The sequence below is a fragment of the Sphaerodactylus townsendi genome, linkage group LG08 (assembly GCF_021028975.2).
Source record: "Sphaerodactylus townsendi isolate TG3544 linkage group LG08, MPM_Stown_v2.3, whole genome shotgun sequence".
Lineage (NCBI taxonomy): Eukaryota > Metazoa > Chordata > Lepidosauria > Squamata > Sphaerodactylidae > Sphaerodactylus > Sphaerodactylus townsendi.
In genome coordinates, this window is record NC_059432.1 from 106,669,802 (window position 1) to 106,684,181 (window position 14,380).

Genomic DNA, 14,380 nt, shown 5'->3' on the forward strand with positions numbered 1-14,380 from the left:
GCAGGGGGCGTTCACATCGCCCACTGCCAGATCCTTCCACGGGGGGGTGCCGAGGATCGAACCTGGGACCCTCCGCACACCACGCAGATGCTTTTGCGCTGAGCCACGGCCCCTCCCTCGCTCAGATCATTTGCCTGCCCGTAGGTCGCCGAGAGTCGGAAACACGTGAAAACGTGTCACTCCTTTGCTTTCCCTCGTGTCGGAGGACGGCTCGCCGGGATCTGCAGGAGATCGCCCCAGAGATCGGATCGGGGAAACCGGCCAGGCTATGAAGCAGCATTTTCCTTCTGACTCTTCGGCGATCCCGACTGCGCCGCTCCGAGAGACGATCCGCGGGCGACCCCTCCCCTCCTCCCCTGGTTATGAATGGAGGTGGGCGGGTTGTGGGTTCCCATTCCCCCCTCCTTAAAACGGATGGTTCCACTCAGGGCCACTAGGTGGCGCGCTTTCCCCGCTCTGCCCCGGCAGGGCCAATAGAGGTGGGCGAGAATCGAGGGGGCGGTGCCTCCTCGGGGAACGTCCCCTTTTAATTCATCTTTTCTCTAGCTCCGCCTCTTCATCGGAGCCTCGCCCCCGCCGAAGAGCGGCCGCCACCCAATGAAGGGGAGGCTCGGCGTCGCTAGGGGCGTGCCTCCGGGCGGCGGCTCGCTCCGAGTGGGAGCTCGGTTGCTAGGGGCGGGGCGGGGCGGGTGATTGGCATCCTGGCCCCGCCCCCTGGGTCTGAGCCGCGGCGCCTGAGCCGGAGCCCCCAGTGCGAGAGCGTGAGCGGCTGCGGGAGGACTCCGGAGGCGAAGTGGGGACCGGGCTGAGTCCGGGCTCGCAGGGGGGCGGCGGGCAGCCTCTTTGCAGCGGGCTGCGGAGCCCGATTGGAAGAAGCACCGGGCGGACACCTCTGAGGCTCAGCACGGTTGCCGCCCCCCCCCCCCCCCCAAGATCCCGCCAGAGGCAAACCCCGGAGATCTGTGCAGGGGACCGGCCCGGACGGTCCCGAAAGGTGTTGAGGCGAACCCGTCGAGGGCGACCCGTCTGCAGCGCTCCGGTCCCGATCTGGAATAAGCAGCGCCGGACTCCGCGCGTCGGACCTGCGATCCCACAGTCGGTGGGCAGAAGCGAAGTCGGACTTGCAGACGCCGCCCGGAGGAAGCCCGACCCCGCTGCGGATCCCGGGGGGTGGGGCGGGGGCGGCCGGACTTCTCCCTTCCTCGCCCCGCTTGCTTTTCCCGGGAGGCGCTCGGCTGGCCGCGAACCTGCGCCGCCGCATCGGTCTCCCCGGTCCTGGAGTGGAGTTTCCCCTCGGGAGTGTCCAGCCGACGCGGGGTCCCCACAGGCGCCCGCCCCGTCGGGCTCCGGCCCCCGCCATGGCCGCAGCCCGCCCGGGGTCGCCCCGATCGCCGCTGCTGCTGCCGCTCCTTCTGCTCCTGCTGCCGGGCGGCTGCCGCGCTTTGGAAGGTGAGACCCAGTCCGGGACCGGGGGGGGGGGGGCGGCGGCGAAGAGGGCCTCCCTCGCCCCCCCTCCTTTGGAGGGGGCAGAAGGACCTGGGAGGGAGGCAGCCGGACTTACTCCCGAGTAGATCGGAGCAACGTCACAACTCCCCTGTAAAATAGATTCATTATTCTGACCCATGGGAGGTCTTTGGGCGACCCAGAGCTTGAAACACCTTGGGGGCATTTTCTGCCCTGCAGGCCGAAGCAAACCCCGACCCCATTGCTGGGAGTATCTGCGGGGCACCCCAAAGGTATTTTCCGCTCTGGGTGCCCATGCGTGCCAAAGGACGACGTTATCTGGGAGAATGGGTGGGACACCCCAAAAATATTTTCCGCTCTGGTCGCTCATGCGTGCCAAAGAAAACCCTAGCCCTATCGCATAGGCGACACCCCCCCCCCAAAGATATTTTCTGCCCCGTGCCGAAGAAAACCCTATTTCCATTGTCTTGGAGTCTATTGTCCCCATCTTTCTGGGGTGGATAATGATGTCTGCCCCCACCTTGTGACCCCCTGTCGAAACATTCATTTCTTCCTTCTTTTCTCTGGTTTCTTGAACTTGGGGGTCCTGTGACTTATCTGGAGCCCCCCCCCCTTTCTAGGACTGTGGAGCTCCAAGATTGGCCTTGGGACTCTGTGCTGAATTCCCCCGGATTTTCTGGGGGTTTCCGATCTCTCCTGACAACTGGGTCCGGCTTCCTTCTTCTCCTCCCCAAAGCGGGCCTTTGTGCTGGGCCATCAGTCCGAGATAAAGTCGGGATGACGCACCAGGCGACCTGGTTGGGTTCAAAGGCCTTCGTGGAAAAGTCCCAAATAGTGGGGTTGGATTTGGATCTTCTGAACGGCAGGGGGAAAGAGGCCTGGCGCAGCCACCGGGGGTCAATAGGGCAAAGCGGGGCTACGTTTGCACCGTTGCGGCGAAACGCTGAGCTGCTTTGGGGTTTGTCAGATTGTGGGGTGGGGGTTTCGCCGGCTCTGGCAAAGAAACGTCGGGCTCCTCCGTGACCCTTGTTTGCGTTAACTGGCTGTGCCGATTGTGACATTCAAAAGTTTGCTGCCCAACTTTGTTTAGGATTCGGCGTGGACTTCTGTGGCGTGACACGGGAGGCTGATCTGTAAAAGGATGCTCTCGGGAGCCTAGAAGAAGCCAAACCCTTTGCAAGTTCTGTTTTTGTGGGAACGGTCAGCCGTCCAGGAGGGTTGCGTGCTCAGCATCCCGACCTTGCTCATGTCAGCTCGGGATCTAAAGGCTGCTCGCGAGTTAGTTCAGGCACAAAACGTTGGGCCTTCCCCTGAAATCTCCGCTTATCAGCCTTGGTAGACAACTCTTTGCTGAATCGAGCGTGGTTTCTCCTCTCCCCCTCTTCCTAATGCTGTAGGTGGCGATTACTCCCTCGGTTTTGCAGCAAATGCGTCTGCTGAGGGCAGGGATCCCTTGTCAAGGTTTGGCTGGACAGCTCTGGGAACCCCTCCGGTTTACAGACCGGAAAGGACAAAACTCAGAGGTAGCCGTGTTGCTCCTCGGAGCCGTTCCAGAAACACCAGTGGCAGAATACCTCTCGGTCGGAGCCAACCACAACACTGTGAAACAACTTACAAGCCAGAGTAGGGGTCGATTTGCAAAGTTTTCGCTGCGTGCATGCTGTCTCCTCTTGCAGAAAGGTTGGGCGAGGGGACTGATCTTCAGATATGATGCCCACCACCCTTTTGGGCTTCAGTTCTTCCACCTCGGTTTTGCTAACAAAAGTCCCGGGCATGTTTGCAGCCCGTCTGAGTGCATTAGAAACTGGAACGCTTTATTTTCAGCGGAGTACATTTTGGTGTGTTTCAAGAATTCCTGCTGTTTGTTTTAAAGGTACAGCCTGTGCATCTTGAATTCGGAGTTCGCTCTGGGGCGGGAGGCTGGGATGGCAAAATGGAAGAGTGGGGAGGCAGATCCGCAGAGAATTTCCTACGATCGATAATAAACGTGTCACTGAAAAGATCTCGAAGCCAGGCAGTGACTCTGCATCCGTGGGCTGGGCTTGTTCAAATCCTGCTTTGGGTTTTTTTTGGGCTGTCGGGTACTGGTTTGGCATTCTCGTTTCCTTGCTTGTGTTTTCTCGTAAATAGTGGAGCGATGTTGTTGCAGGGGAATGGAAGGAGAGAGGCGAGCTGGGCTCTCTTCCACCGAGTTGTCTTGTAACTCAGGTTTCCGTGCAACGGCCTGCCTCCCAAAGACTTTGGCTCCCTCCTAGAAAACCAAAGTTTCCCTGCCTTTGAAGGAAGGGATCCTTATGTGCTTGCAATGAACCTCGGCGCTGACACCCCCTTTCCCGAACGTCTAGCCAGAAATCTTTCCCCCACAAATAAGTAGAGGCCTGGAATATGTTTCCACTCGAGGGCTCTCAGGTCTTGCCGATTTCTGCTAAGGGACAATTGTTTTCGCTCCACAGATGCAGCTGCAGCCATCCAGGTGCGTGGGGGGGGGGGCTGTCCTGTCATAATGATAAAGGGGATATAAAGTCTCTTGGGAAGAGACTGGCCAGCCCCAGAACTTGCCAAAGGTTCATTGAATCTGTCTCCGTGCAGATATCGCAGAGATAAAATTGCGCGAGGGTGTGTTTTTACGAGTTTCTTCGGGCTGTTTGCATTCGTGCTCTGACGCTCTTTGGTTGCTTTGCTGGTGTTGGTCTGGGGCCCTCTGTGTTCCTTAGCTTGGGACTTCTTCCCCTTTCGGCACTACGGCCTAGGCCTCAAGAGATGGTGGTCGTGAACCTACCTCTTGCTGTTCTGTAACACAGGTGGCAAATACTCTCTGTGAGGTTCAAAGTGTGCGGGGCACGCTTCCTATCCCAGAGTGTCAAGGCCTAAAGAGTGTGTTGAACCATACGGGTAGGTTCTTTAGGAACAATAAGACTTGGTGTTTTGGCCTGTTTATGTGAATCTGCACAAAGGAACAGAAGGGGGTCAGAAAACACGCAGGATCAGTTGGGGGAAAGTCATAGCTCGGTTGTAGAACAACCCCCTGCCAAGACACCCATGGTGATATACAGGCTATGCTTAGAAAAGAGGCAATCTGAGATCCAGTCCCGTAGCCCTCCTGTTTGTTCCAGTGGGGATCCATGCACATGGCTAGTAAGAGACTGGGAATCTGATAGATAACATGTCTTACATATGCCCTAACTCGGCCCTGTCAGTCTGGGTCGTTCGGCCCTCGCTGGTCTTGAAATGTACGCCTTGGCGGAGTTTTGCGCCTTCTTCTTCTTTTCTCAAAAGGAGACACAGTCTTTTTTTTTTTTAAGCGGCTCCTAGGTCGGCTCCCTGATGCAGACTGGAGCCTTCAAGGAGTTACTGTAAATCCAGTGTAGTGCTAATAATAAATCCATAACGGCCATAAATCTCCGCGTGCGCGCTCCGTGTGCCACAGCTGCCTCTTGCCAGAGATGCAGCCGTCTCTTTGTGCCTCTGCCGGGCCAAGATGCCAGAACTCCGCAACTCCCGGCGAGTCGCGTTACCTTTGTGCTCTGGGCCGAGAGGTGGGAGGTTTGCAGGTCGGTTGTGTGGAGTGTCTGGTTTTGTCTGGCATCGTTCTTTTTTTTTCTTTTTTTTAAAAAAGGGATTGCAACAAAACTCCATTGTATCGCGCACCTTTTTCCTTGGCCTGACCGAAGGGGGAGTGTGGGGCGCCGGTTTCTTTGCGGGGACCTCTGGAGAGGGGTAGAGGGGAGAGCCCCATTCAGCAGAGACTCAGTAAGGGCTTTGTACGTCTGGGAAGAAAATGGTTCCCCCCCCCCAAGAATCCGTGTAAGCGTGCTGGGCCTGTTTGAAGTCACAATGTGTTTTTCTTCGGTTTAGCAGCGCCTCGGCCTGCCAGAGAAGGAATGCTCTGGCCCAGAAGTTGCAGCGGTGGCTTTTTCTGGCGAAGGGTTTTGCATAGGATGTGGGAGCTGGCTTGCCTGGGGGGGGGGCACAGCCCTGCCCCCACCAGGAATAAGCTTCTCAGCTTGGCCCAAGGGCTCCAGCAGATCCAATATCTTCCCATCGGCCATCACAAAGGGTCGTTCCTTATCCATCCCTCTCCAGGATCGGGTTTGTCCACACTGTAAAAACCAAGTGGAGACCCTTGCTCACATTATTCTCGACTGTCCGAGATATGTGGGCATTAGGAATTTCTCTCCCAGGCTGGCCCTAGACAAATCTGAAAGTGACTCTGACTGTTCTGTTGTGGAGCTTCTGTTAAACAACACAGATGTTCATGCTCTTGGAAAGAAGGAGCAAAATTTATTTTACAAGTGACAGAACTTTCTAAGTAATGTATACTGCTATATGCAGTCTTCCTGTCTGCGCTTTGAATGTACTCTTGATTTGTATTTCAAAAATGTCTGCCAATGCTCTAGAACCTATATTTCAATGCCAAATAAAGGTGGTTGTTCTTGTTGGCTCCAGCAGAATGGGGACTTGCTCCCCATTTGCGCCTCTCCAAAACGCAAGGCCGCTTGCTTGCTTGCTTGCTTGTTTGTTTGTTTGTTTGTTTGTTTGTTTGTTTGTTTGTTTGTTTGTTTGTTTGTTTGTTTGTTTGTTTGTTTGCGCGGCCCGTCACTGGCACGCTGCAAACCCGCTCTTTGGAAAGTTGACCCTTGCGCCTCAGAGAGGACAAACAATGTGGCATTAATTGAAAGTGTGGAAAAAAACCACATTTTCTTTTGCTCCGAGGGCTTCTGAGACAGTTTCCAGCGGCTCGTGAAGGCGCTTGCTTTTTTTCTTGCTGTTCTTCCACGGCTCGGTAGAAGAGCCTCGGACTGGCAGGCGGAAGATCGTGAGTTTGATTCCCGGCATCTCCAGTCGAAAGGTCCAGATTGGAGGTGACGTGAAAAACTGGCAACCTGAGACCTGGGAAAACTATTGACTATCCGATTAGACAGAGCTGATTTTGGTGGACCAATGGTCTGATTCAGAATAAGGCCTGTCCGTGAGTCCATGCGCTCAATTTTGTGGCACACAGGGGAATGGGGCACGGGTAAAAAGATACATAAGTTCTGGAAAGGAATGGGCAAGAAGGTCCCCTGCCCCCTGATAATCCCAGGGGGGGTATGCCTGTTGCTTTGTCTGAGCTGCCCTGCTGGGTTGTATCTCAGCACTCATGGGCCACGTGGAAAACATCAGGTAGTGTTAACGCTCTTTGCTGAGCGGAGGGGTGTGCTCGGTTCCCACGTGTGGGTTAATCAATAACTTTCTTTGCCGGGTGTTGGGAGGAGGAGGTTTGGAACAGGTGACGGGCCCAGCCCGCAGCGGTTGCTGGAACCCACCTGCAAGAGGACTTTGCTTGGAACCATGGAGGTGAAAGCTGCCTCGACTGAATTAAAGTAATGCATTAACCGCTAACTCCTAGTGTTGCTCGACGACTGGATAGTCCCGTGGTGGCGAACCTTTGGCACTCCAGATGTTATGGACTACCAATTTCGCCATCAGCCCTGCCGACGTAGGTAGTATGCTGGCAGGGTGATAGTAACGATCTAACGCTCTGGAGATATAGACCGCCAACATCAATCTTTGCGAGGCACGGCCCACCATCTCCCAGGAAGAAATCGAGGTTTGTTGATCTGTCTGCTCCAGATTCAAAGTGAAACCCTGCATTTGACAGCCAACAAACAGGCCCTTTGGTTTGTTAAATATTTGTAAAAACTTTTATTCGTTAAAAACTTTTTATTTCAAAACGGCCCGATCGCTCCCTGCGCTTCGAGGCACATGGGAGGAAGAGTTACCTTATATCCGCAACCGCTTTGGGCGGTGTGCGGTTTAACAAGTGACCCCGCTCCCCCTTTTGTGGGTGATGGAGGACTCTTATCTGGAAAGTCTCTTGTCAGGTGAAAAGTGGGATTACTCCAGATTAGTTTAATGCATAGTTACGAGGGTTTTTGTGTGACATGTCAGGGATCCGGAGAGTCGTTTTTCCGTTCTCGAGTTCCGCTCGGGCTGGTGAGAGGAGCGGGGCACGAAACGAGGCGGTCGCCGATCGAATGCCCTGCTCGAGCTCTTGGAGAAAGAGTGGCTGAATTGTACAGCAGGTTAATTTCGGTAATATTAAACTCCCCGAGTGTCACGTGGGTGTGTGTGTGTGTGTGTGTTTTGTGGATATTTATAGCCCGTTCAATACTGTGTCATATACGTGACAGGCCCATCTGAAATAGCCCTCCCTAACCCTCCCCCTCACCCCACCCCGTGCATTTCATCTGGGCTGTCAGGTATTTTCTTGACAGAGAGATTTGCTTTCTTTTTAATTACAGTTCAGTGAACTGTCTCCTCTCTCCACGGGGATGTTCGCCCCGCTGTTCTGGAGATGCTTTAGGAGGAGGCCGAGAGAAATCTGGTCACAGAAGTCTGCAAGCCCTGGCCGGGCTCATTAAATCTCCCGTTCCTTGCAAGTCGGCTGATCCGTGCGGGGAAAAGAAGCCTCTTTTCGCTACAGTACCCAAGAAAAGCAGTGAAAGCTGTAATTGAAGCGTGAAGGCAACCTTGACTTGGAAACTGTGGCGTGCGCCAGGAGCTTTGGAGATTTTTGTCTCCCCCCCAGCTGTATTCTCTGCATTTTCTCAGCTCTCATCTCCCCCCCCCGCCCCGTTCCTAACAGAGCTTCACCTGAGGTTAACACGTGCAGCCCGCGTACTCCCTCAAATGTTGGTTCGGAGCCTTTTTGAGGGCAACAGCGGTGCTCTGCGAGACATAATTGAGGTTTGAGTCTGGGAGCACCGTCGAGGCCAAAAAAGATTTCTGGGTCTGGACTCTTGGGAACCAAAACTCCCTTCGTCAGATCTTGGATCCTACGTTTCTCTTTTTGTGGGAGAGGCTGTTGCTCCTCCGTGACTCTTGGCCGTTCTCTCTCTCTCCCTTTCCGTCCTTTCCATTTTTGTTCCCAACTGGTGAAGTATGACATATGGCGCGAAATATTCGGGGCAACCAGTCAGCTGCGTTTTTCTTTCCACGGGCTGCTTTGGTTTTTCGCCGTGGCTGGCGGTGGAGGACTCAGGAGTTTTTAATTAAACCTCCCGAGGAATCTGAATCACAGGTTCTCATGTTGTTTCATGTGTGTTTTCTTTCCTTACACTCCCCCCCCCCCCGCCTTCTGAATTGCGACTGTGACTGTTTGTGCTGACTCAAACTGGTTTGTCCAGATTGAGCATCGGTTCTTTCGGTGCCAAGGGTATGAAGAGCAGGAGGCAGGTGTTTAGGCGCATGTGCAGGCCGTCGGGAGCACGGGCAGAGAACGTTCTAGAACTGATTCAGATGTCCCTACCCAATCCCGGCCACCCAGACTGGAAAAACCACAGTCAGGTGACCCTGTTTATGGTTCTTAGCTTGGGGCTCTTTCAGCTTTCCCAAATGGGCCAGGATGCTCAATTCACCTACCTTTTCCTTTTCGGGCTGTGGAGCCGAGCTGTCCTTTAAAAGGGTTCAAAATGGCGGCTGTTTTTCAATGGCAGAGCCGCTCCTCATTAATGTTTTGGTGTGTAACGGAGAAGTCGGTGTGAGGAGAAACGGCCTTTGTGAAGTCGTTTCCCTCCGCAAGCGAACACACACCTCACACACACCAAGGACTCTCTGAATTAGCCCCATTGTTGTCTCTCATCCTAGCCTATTTCACAGCCTTGTTGTGAGCATCGAACAAGGAATGGAGTTCTGTGTACGTTTATCTTAGAGGAAGAGTGGGGCAGAAATGTACCAGATAGATCGAGGTAATCAGGTCCCCTGTCTAAGTTCCATCTAGGGCCCCTTCCGCACTTGCAGAATAATGCACTTTCAATCCACTTTCAGTGCAATTTGCAGCTGGATTTTACTGTGCGGAAGAGCAAAATCCACTTGCAAACAATTATGAAAGTGGATTGAAAGTACATTATTTTGCATGTGCGGAAGGGGCCAAGGAAACAACCCCTAAGGCCTGTTGTTGTCTTTAGTGGTTATGGAGTTTCTGAGCATGCACAAATCGGCTAGCTTTTCTAAAACTGCTCCATCGTGTTAGGTCAGTTCAATAAAAGCAACTTCTGTGGGCTGTCTTGAAGTCCCCGCATATTTGCATCTTTTTGGAGGGGGCAAGTCTTGCATCATGAGGGCCTTTCCGAACGATCGCAGAGGAGTTCTGGAGCACTGCCATGTTTGAATGGACGAATTAAATGGTCTCCAGTTCTGCGACCACTCCTGGCTGCAGTCTGTCTAAGGTTGCATTTCATTATTGGCACAGAGGGAACCAGTGACTGACTCGTACGTCTTGGGGACTTCGGCTGTGTCCTTTTGTGGGCCGTCGTTGTGGTGCTGGAAACAACAGAGGAGCAAGCGCGCGAGTCCTCCGGCTTCTACAGACCTACAGACCTCTTTTCTCTGAGAACTGTTGGCTCCAACAATACTTGTAGAACTGGGGCCAAACGGGGCCTGCTCGAAGCTTGTCGCTAGGTTCTGCTGGGGGAAAAAAAACCTAGTTTGGGATCGTGATAGTCTGTGCGTATCTGCCAGTCTGTAAAAGATGAAGGGATCTCTGTTTTGCTCTGAGCTTACATGACAAGCCAAATGTAAATCTGCTCAGCCTGTTTGAAAAGACCTCTTTGAACGAAGTTTTTGCAATGAGTCAGATTCCTCAGGCAGACACACTCTTTTACAGTTTCCCTCGCAGTTCTGGGGAGTTCTGGCCTCTCACCACTGCTGGCGCCTCAGAACTTGGCTTCCTATTTTGCTAACATCTAAACTTGCATTTCAGTTGCGATGGAAGGACAGATCCCTGCCGTCGGCGGCTGATGGGGCAAAGACCTGCGCGCCAACCTGGATTTTTTCCCCCCAGAATTGCATTACTGATGCTTGGCTTCGGGAAAAGGGAAGGGGAGGAAAGAGATGTGAAGAACCGGAATAGCATTTCCATCTAGGGGGAAGCTCTTTCCTTGGTTCGAGTGGATTCTGTTACCTGAAAATACAGCTCAGGCTGCGTCTCGTGTGCGGGGCCTCTCTCCGTCTGTGGGCGTCCTCTGTTCGGCTGCTATTTTTTCCTTCCCGTATTTCTAGGAATTCCCATGTTCCTAAACACCTGTTTCCCCAGCCCCCAACTTGGAATGTGAAACATCGGAAACGCGTAGGATATAAGGCTCGGTTGGCAGTCGGCGGGCATGGCGGAGCGATGTGCGTTCTGTCCTTCCTGCGAGAAATACGATTGACCTAAAAGCTGCACGGTGTCCACAAGGCGACGTTTACGCCTCTTAAGCCGCGCTTTCCGTCTCACTCGCTCTCTGTTTCGTCAAAGATGGCTGACAAGGCCCTTCGGCCTTCATGGCCTCCTCCCGAAACCTCTTCTGGCCTGGGAGGCAGCAGCTGCTTTGGCATTTCCTCCGGCAGGTTTTGCTAGCAAAATCCATATTAGTTGGAGGCCGGGAGAGGCTGCCTCGGTGTCTCCGGCCTCTCTGTCGTTGTCCTCTTTCTTTGCTTGCCCAGCGAGAACCGCTGCCAAAAGCAAGCCCGGGATCTCTTGATGGGAGGGAGTAGATGCAGGGCAGTGTCGTTCTGTTCCACATGCACCAGCGGCGTGCAACCTGAGCCCCCCCCTTTTCGCCCTATTAATGAGAAAAATGTGTAGGGTTTGACCAATTGCCAGGGATAGATTTATTCTAGTTCCCCAGAAATTAAACTGAAAATGAAGAGCGGGGGGAAAGAGAGAGAGAGAGAGAGAGAGAGAGAGAGACGGCCAGTGCTGGCACCGTTCTCCCCCGACCCCCAACTCTGTGCTTGTTTTAACTTCAGAGGAATCCGAGTTTGGGGTGGGGGGAGGACATTTCGGTTTAAACAGTTCCAGATGGGTTTAGCGTTCGCACATCGGGAGGAAGTGAGCGGAGAGCCGTGCGGAGATTCGGGCAACTGCCCCAGGCGTGGGACGGGAGGGGAGACTTGGCAAAAGGGTTTCCAGTTGGTATATTCGCTGGCTCGTTGCTCACTTCCAGAGTTTCAATGTCTATGGGGTGATCGTAAAGGTATGATGCTAAGAAGGAAGTTAGAAGGGTGCCTATGTCCACCTAAGGTCTTCAGTGTCTGGCAAAGCAAGCTTTGGTTCTTGAAAAGCTGGATTTGAGTTTCGCTCTTCTGTTGCCAATCAAAATGGCTACCCTCTGCAATAGGGCAATCCAAAGATGGCTTTCCTGCGAGAAAACCCCATTGAATAGACCTGAGCAGACCTATTTAGGGTTATTCTCCCGTTCCACAGCATGGTTTTCTCCCCAGTCCCCCTTTCTGGTGCTTATTTCCTAAGGAGGCCTTTCTCTTCACATGGCAAGCCCAGAATATGTCTTCAATACGCGATTTATTTATTTTAGTTAGTTGTTTGCGCAAACGCAATTTTAATTCAAACTTGGGCGACGACCAGGACCCACTTTGATGTTTGTGAAGTTCCCTTTCACAACTTATGCCAGTAGGCGTTGGTGTGCATTGTTAGCTACTTATAAGAAGCCGAATTCCTGTGTCTCCTTGCCAGCGGCTTTGTCAGAATCCACCATTTCCCCCTTCGGAATCAGCCATATTGGTGCTTTGTAGCAGGACTCTGATCTTTCCTTGTGGCAAAGGGGTACCAGATAAGAAAGGACATCACTCCACACGTGAACTGCTGAATGTTGCAAGAGTCAGGCCTTCAATGTTGTGTGTTTGAATTTCAGTCCTCCTTTAGAAAATGGAATAAGGGAGAACTTGAGTATATGTGTTACACATGAGGTTGTGCATGCATATGTGAATTACAGATATAGATCACTTCCTCAGAAGAACGTATGGGTATGACTGGACCAAGCATAGGTCTACTTAGACCAGAAGTGGCAAATTAAGTGCCTTCAGGATGTTTACAAATGGGGCCTTTCCTTATTTGTCTCCAGCATCTGGTATTCTGAGGTAGACTGCCTCTGAAACGGGGGTGTTCTGTTTAGTTCTCTGCTATGCAGATAGCCTTTGATTGACCTATCCTCTGTAGGTGTGTGTGTGCATATACACACACACATATATACACACACACAGAGAGAGAGAGTTACATACACACACACACACATACACACACAGGCTACAGGGCATAAGTTAATCTGTGTGTATACATTGTTCCACAGAAAGATGATAGTACGGTTCGTTGAGGTGCTGCAGTTGAGAAAATTGTATGCTTCCGCATTAGAATATAGTCCCAAATGAGTGAGAATTATTGTTCATGTTTACATGCTGCCTTTGTCAAAACCATTATTTTGTGCATTGTTGAACATGGTACTTTGATATAAAAGCATTTATGCCCAAAAGTATTTTTACTTTCAGATGGATGGGGGGAGCAGGAGTAGGTAGGTACTAGGACCTAGGTAGAGCATTCTACAACAAAGAAGGTCCGGCATGCCTTGTTCTGTGGTGGAGGAACGTACAGCCCTACTATAATCTTTATGTGGAACAGAGTATTGTATTTCCTTTTGACCATTCTAAAACTCTTGACTGTCATTTCAGTGTTTCGCCCGAAGTTTTAGGGTTATGAGAGAGAGAGTGGAAGAAATTTAGCTCCTTCCTTTGCCCAGTTCAAAATTCTATAAACCCTTTATCATGTCTCTCTCCTTCCCACCATCTTTACCTTCCCCCCCCCCTTAACTTGAAAAGCTCCAAGCACTTTAGCTTGCCTTGTTATGAAGGCGTGCCAAGGCCTTGATTTGTTGCTCATTTCTGCACCTTTTCCAGGAATTTGAACTTGGCCGTTCCACTTCCAACCCTGGTTCTTCACTCTGCACACTTCCTGTTGGGAAAGTGCATGATTTCCTTTAGGAGGTTCATGTTGCGGGAAGCCAGTAGTGGAAAAATACAATTCAATCGCATCTGGTGCTATGCATTATATAAAGAAATGTCAAATATTACAAATATGGCTTAAACTCAGACAGGGAGAATGGTTGTTTTTGGGTGTGGGTAAACGATGGCGTGTCACCCAAAATGTCACTTTTGACATGTGTGTCATAGTTTGTTGTCACTGCCCTAGAGAGATGCGGGCTGTCAAACTTTGGTAGATCAAGGATCTTTTAGTAAACAATGTCTAGCTGCAGATGACAGATCCTCAATCTGGTATGGAGATCTTTGGGTGGCTTTAGGCTAGACCAGGGGTAGGGAACCTGCGGCTTGAGAGCCGCATGCGGCTCTCCTGCCCTTGCACTGCGGCTCCACGAGCCGAGCAGCCGGCCCCATCCTTGCCTGCCCTGCAGGCAGCAGGGCGGGCGCACCAATAGCCCGCAGCTGGCTGGGCCGCGCTGCGGGCTTCCCCTCTTGCCCGGCCCGTTCAAGCGGGGCGGGCGCTTTCCCGATAGCAGGGCGGACGCATCCATTCGCTTCTCAGAATGAGCGGAGTAAATGGTAAAAAAAACCCAATAAATACAGTGTTATCTTTATTTTAAATGTCAAAAATTATTTGTGGCTTCAAGTGTTTTCTTTTCCCGTGGAAAATGGGTCCAAATGGCTCTTTGAGTGTTAAAGGTTCCCTACCCCTGGGCTAGACCTTCTTTTTTAACCTACCCTACCTCACAGGGTTGTAGTGAGACTACAGTGGTAGAGGGGAGAACCTACCCTACCTCACAGGGTTGTAGTGAGACTACAGTGGTAGAAGGGAGAGCCGCTCTGAGGTCTTTGGAAGAACAGTGTGACCAAAGTGTGCTTAACTATAAATGTCACCTTGTCACTTGGTTAGCACTTTTACATTGGTGGATTCCGCACAACATAAATAGAACTTCTTTAGGACTTTGTATATAGATCCGGTTTGGGATTTTGTGTTCCCACAGCATGGGAGAATGCAAACGTTGCCAGCCAAAACGGATATTTTTCCCCGCCTGCTGCACGTAGCTCTTGTCAGTTTTATAATGATGTCCACCATTTTGTGTGCTGCAGGAGATTTCTCTGTGGAGAT

The 14,380-nt window shown here is 52.1% G+C and overlaps 1 protein-coding gene across 1 annotated transcript in view; it reads left to right on the forward strand.

The window, feature by feature from the left end:
- Positions 1–761: 761 nt before the first annotated feature.
- Positions 762–14,380, forward strand: part of EPHB3 (EPH receptor B3) — a 135,127-nt gene continuing 121,508 nt past the window's right edge. The window contains 1 exon segment of the mRNA XM_048505353.1: positions 762–1,449. Within this exon segment, the coding sequence (XP_048361310.1) occupies positions 1,359–1,449 (91 nt within the window). The 5' untranslated portion in view covers positions 762–1,358.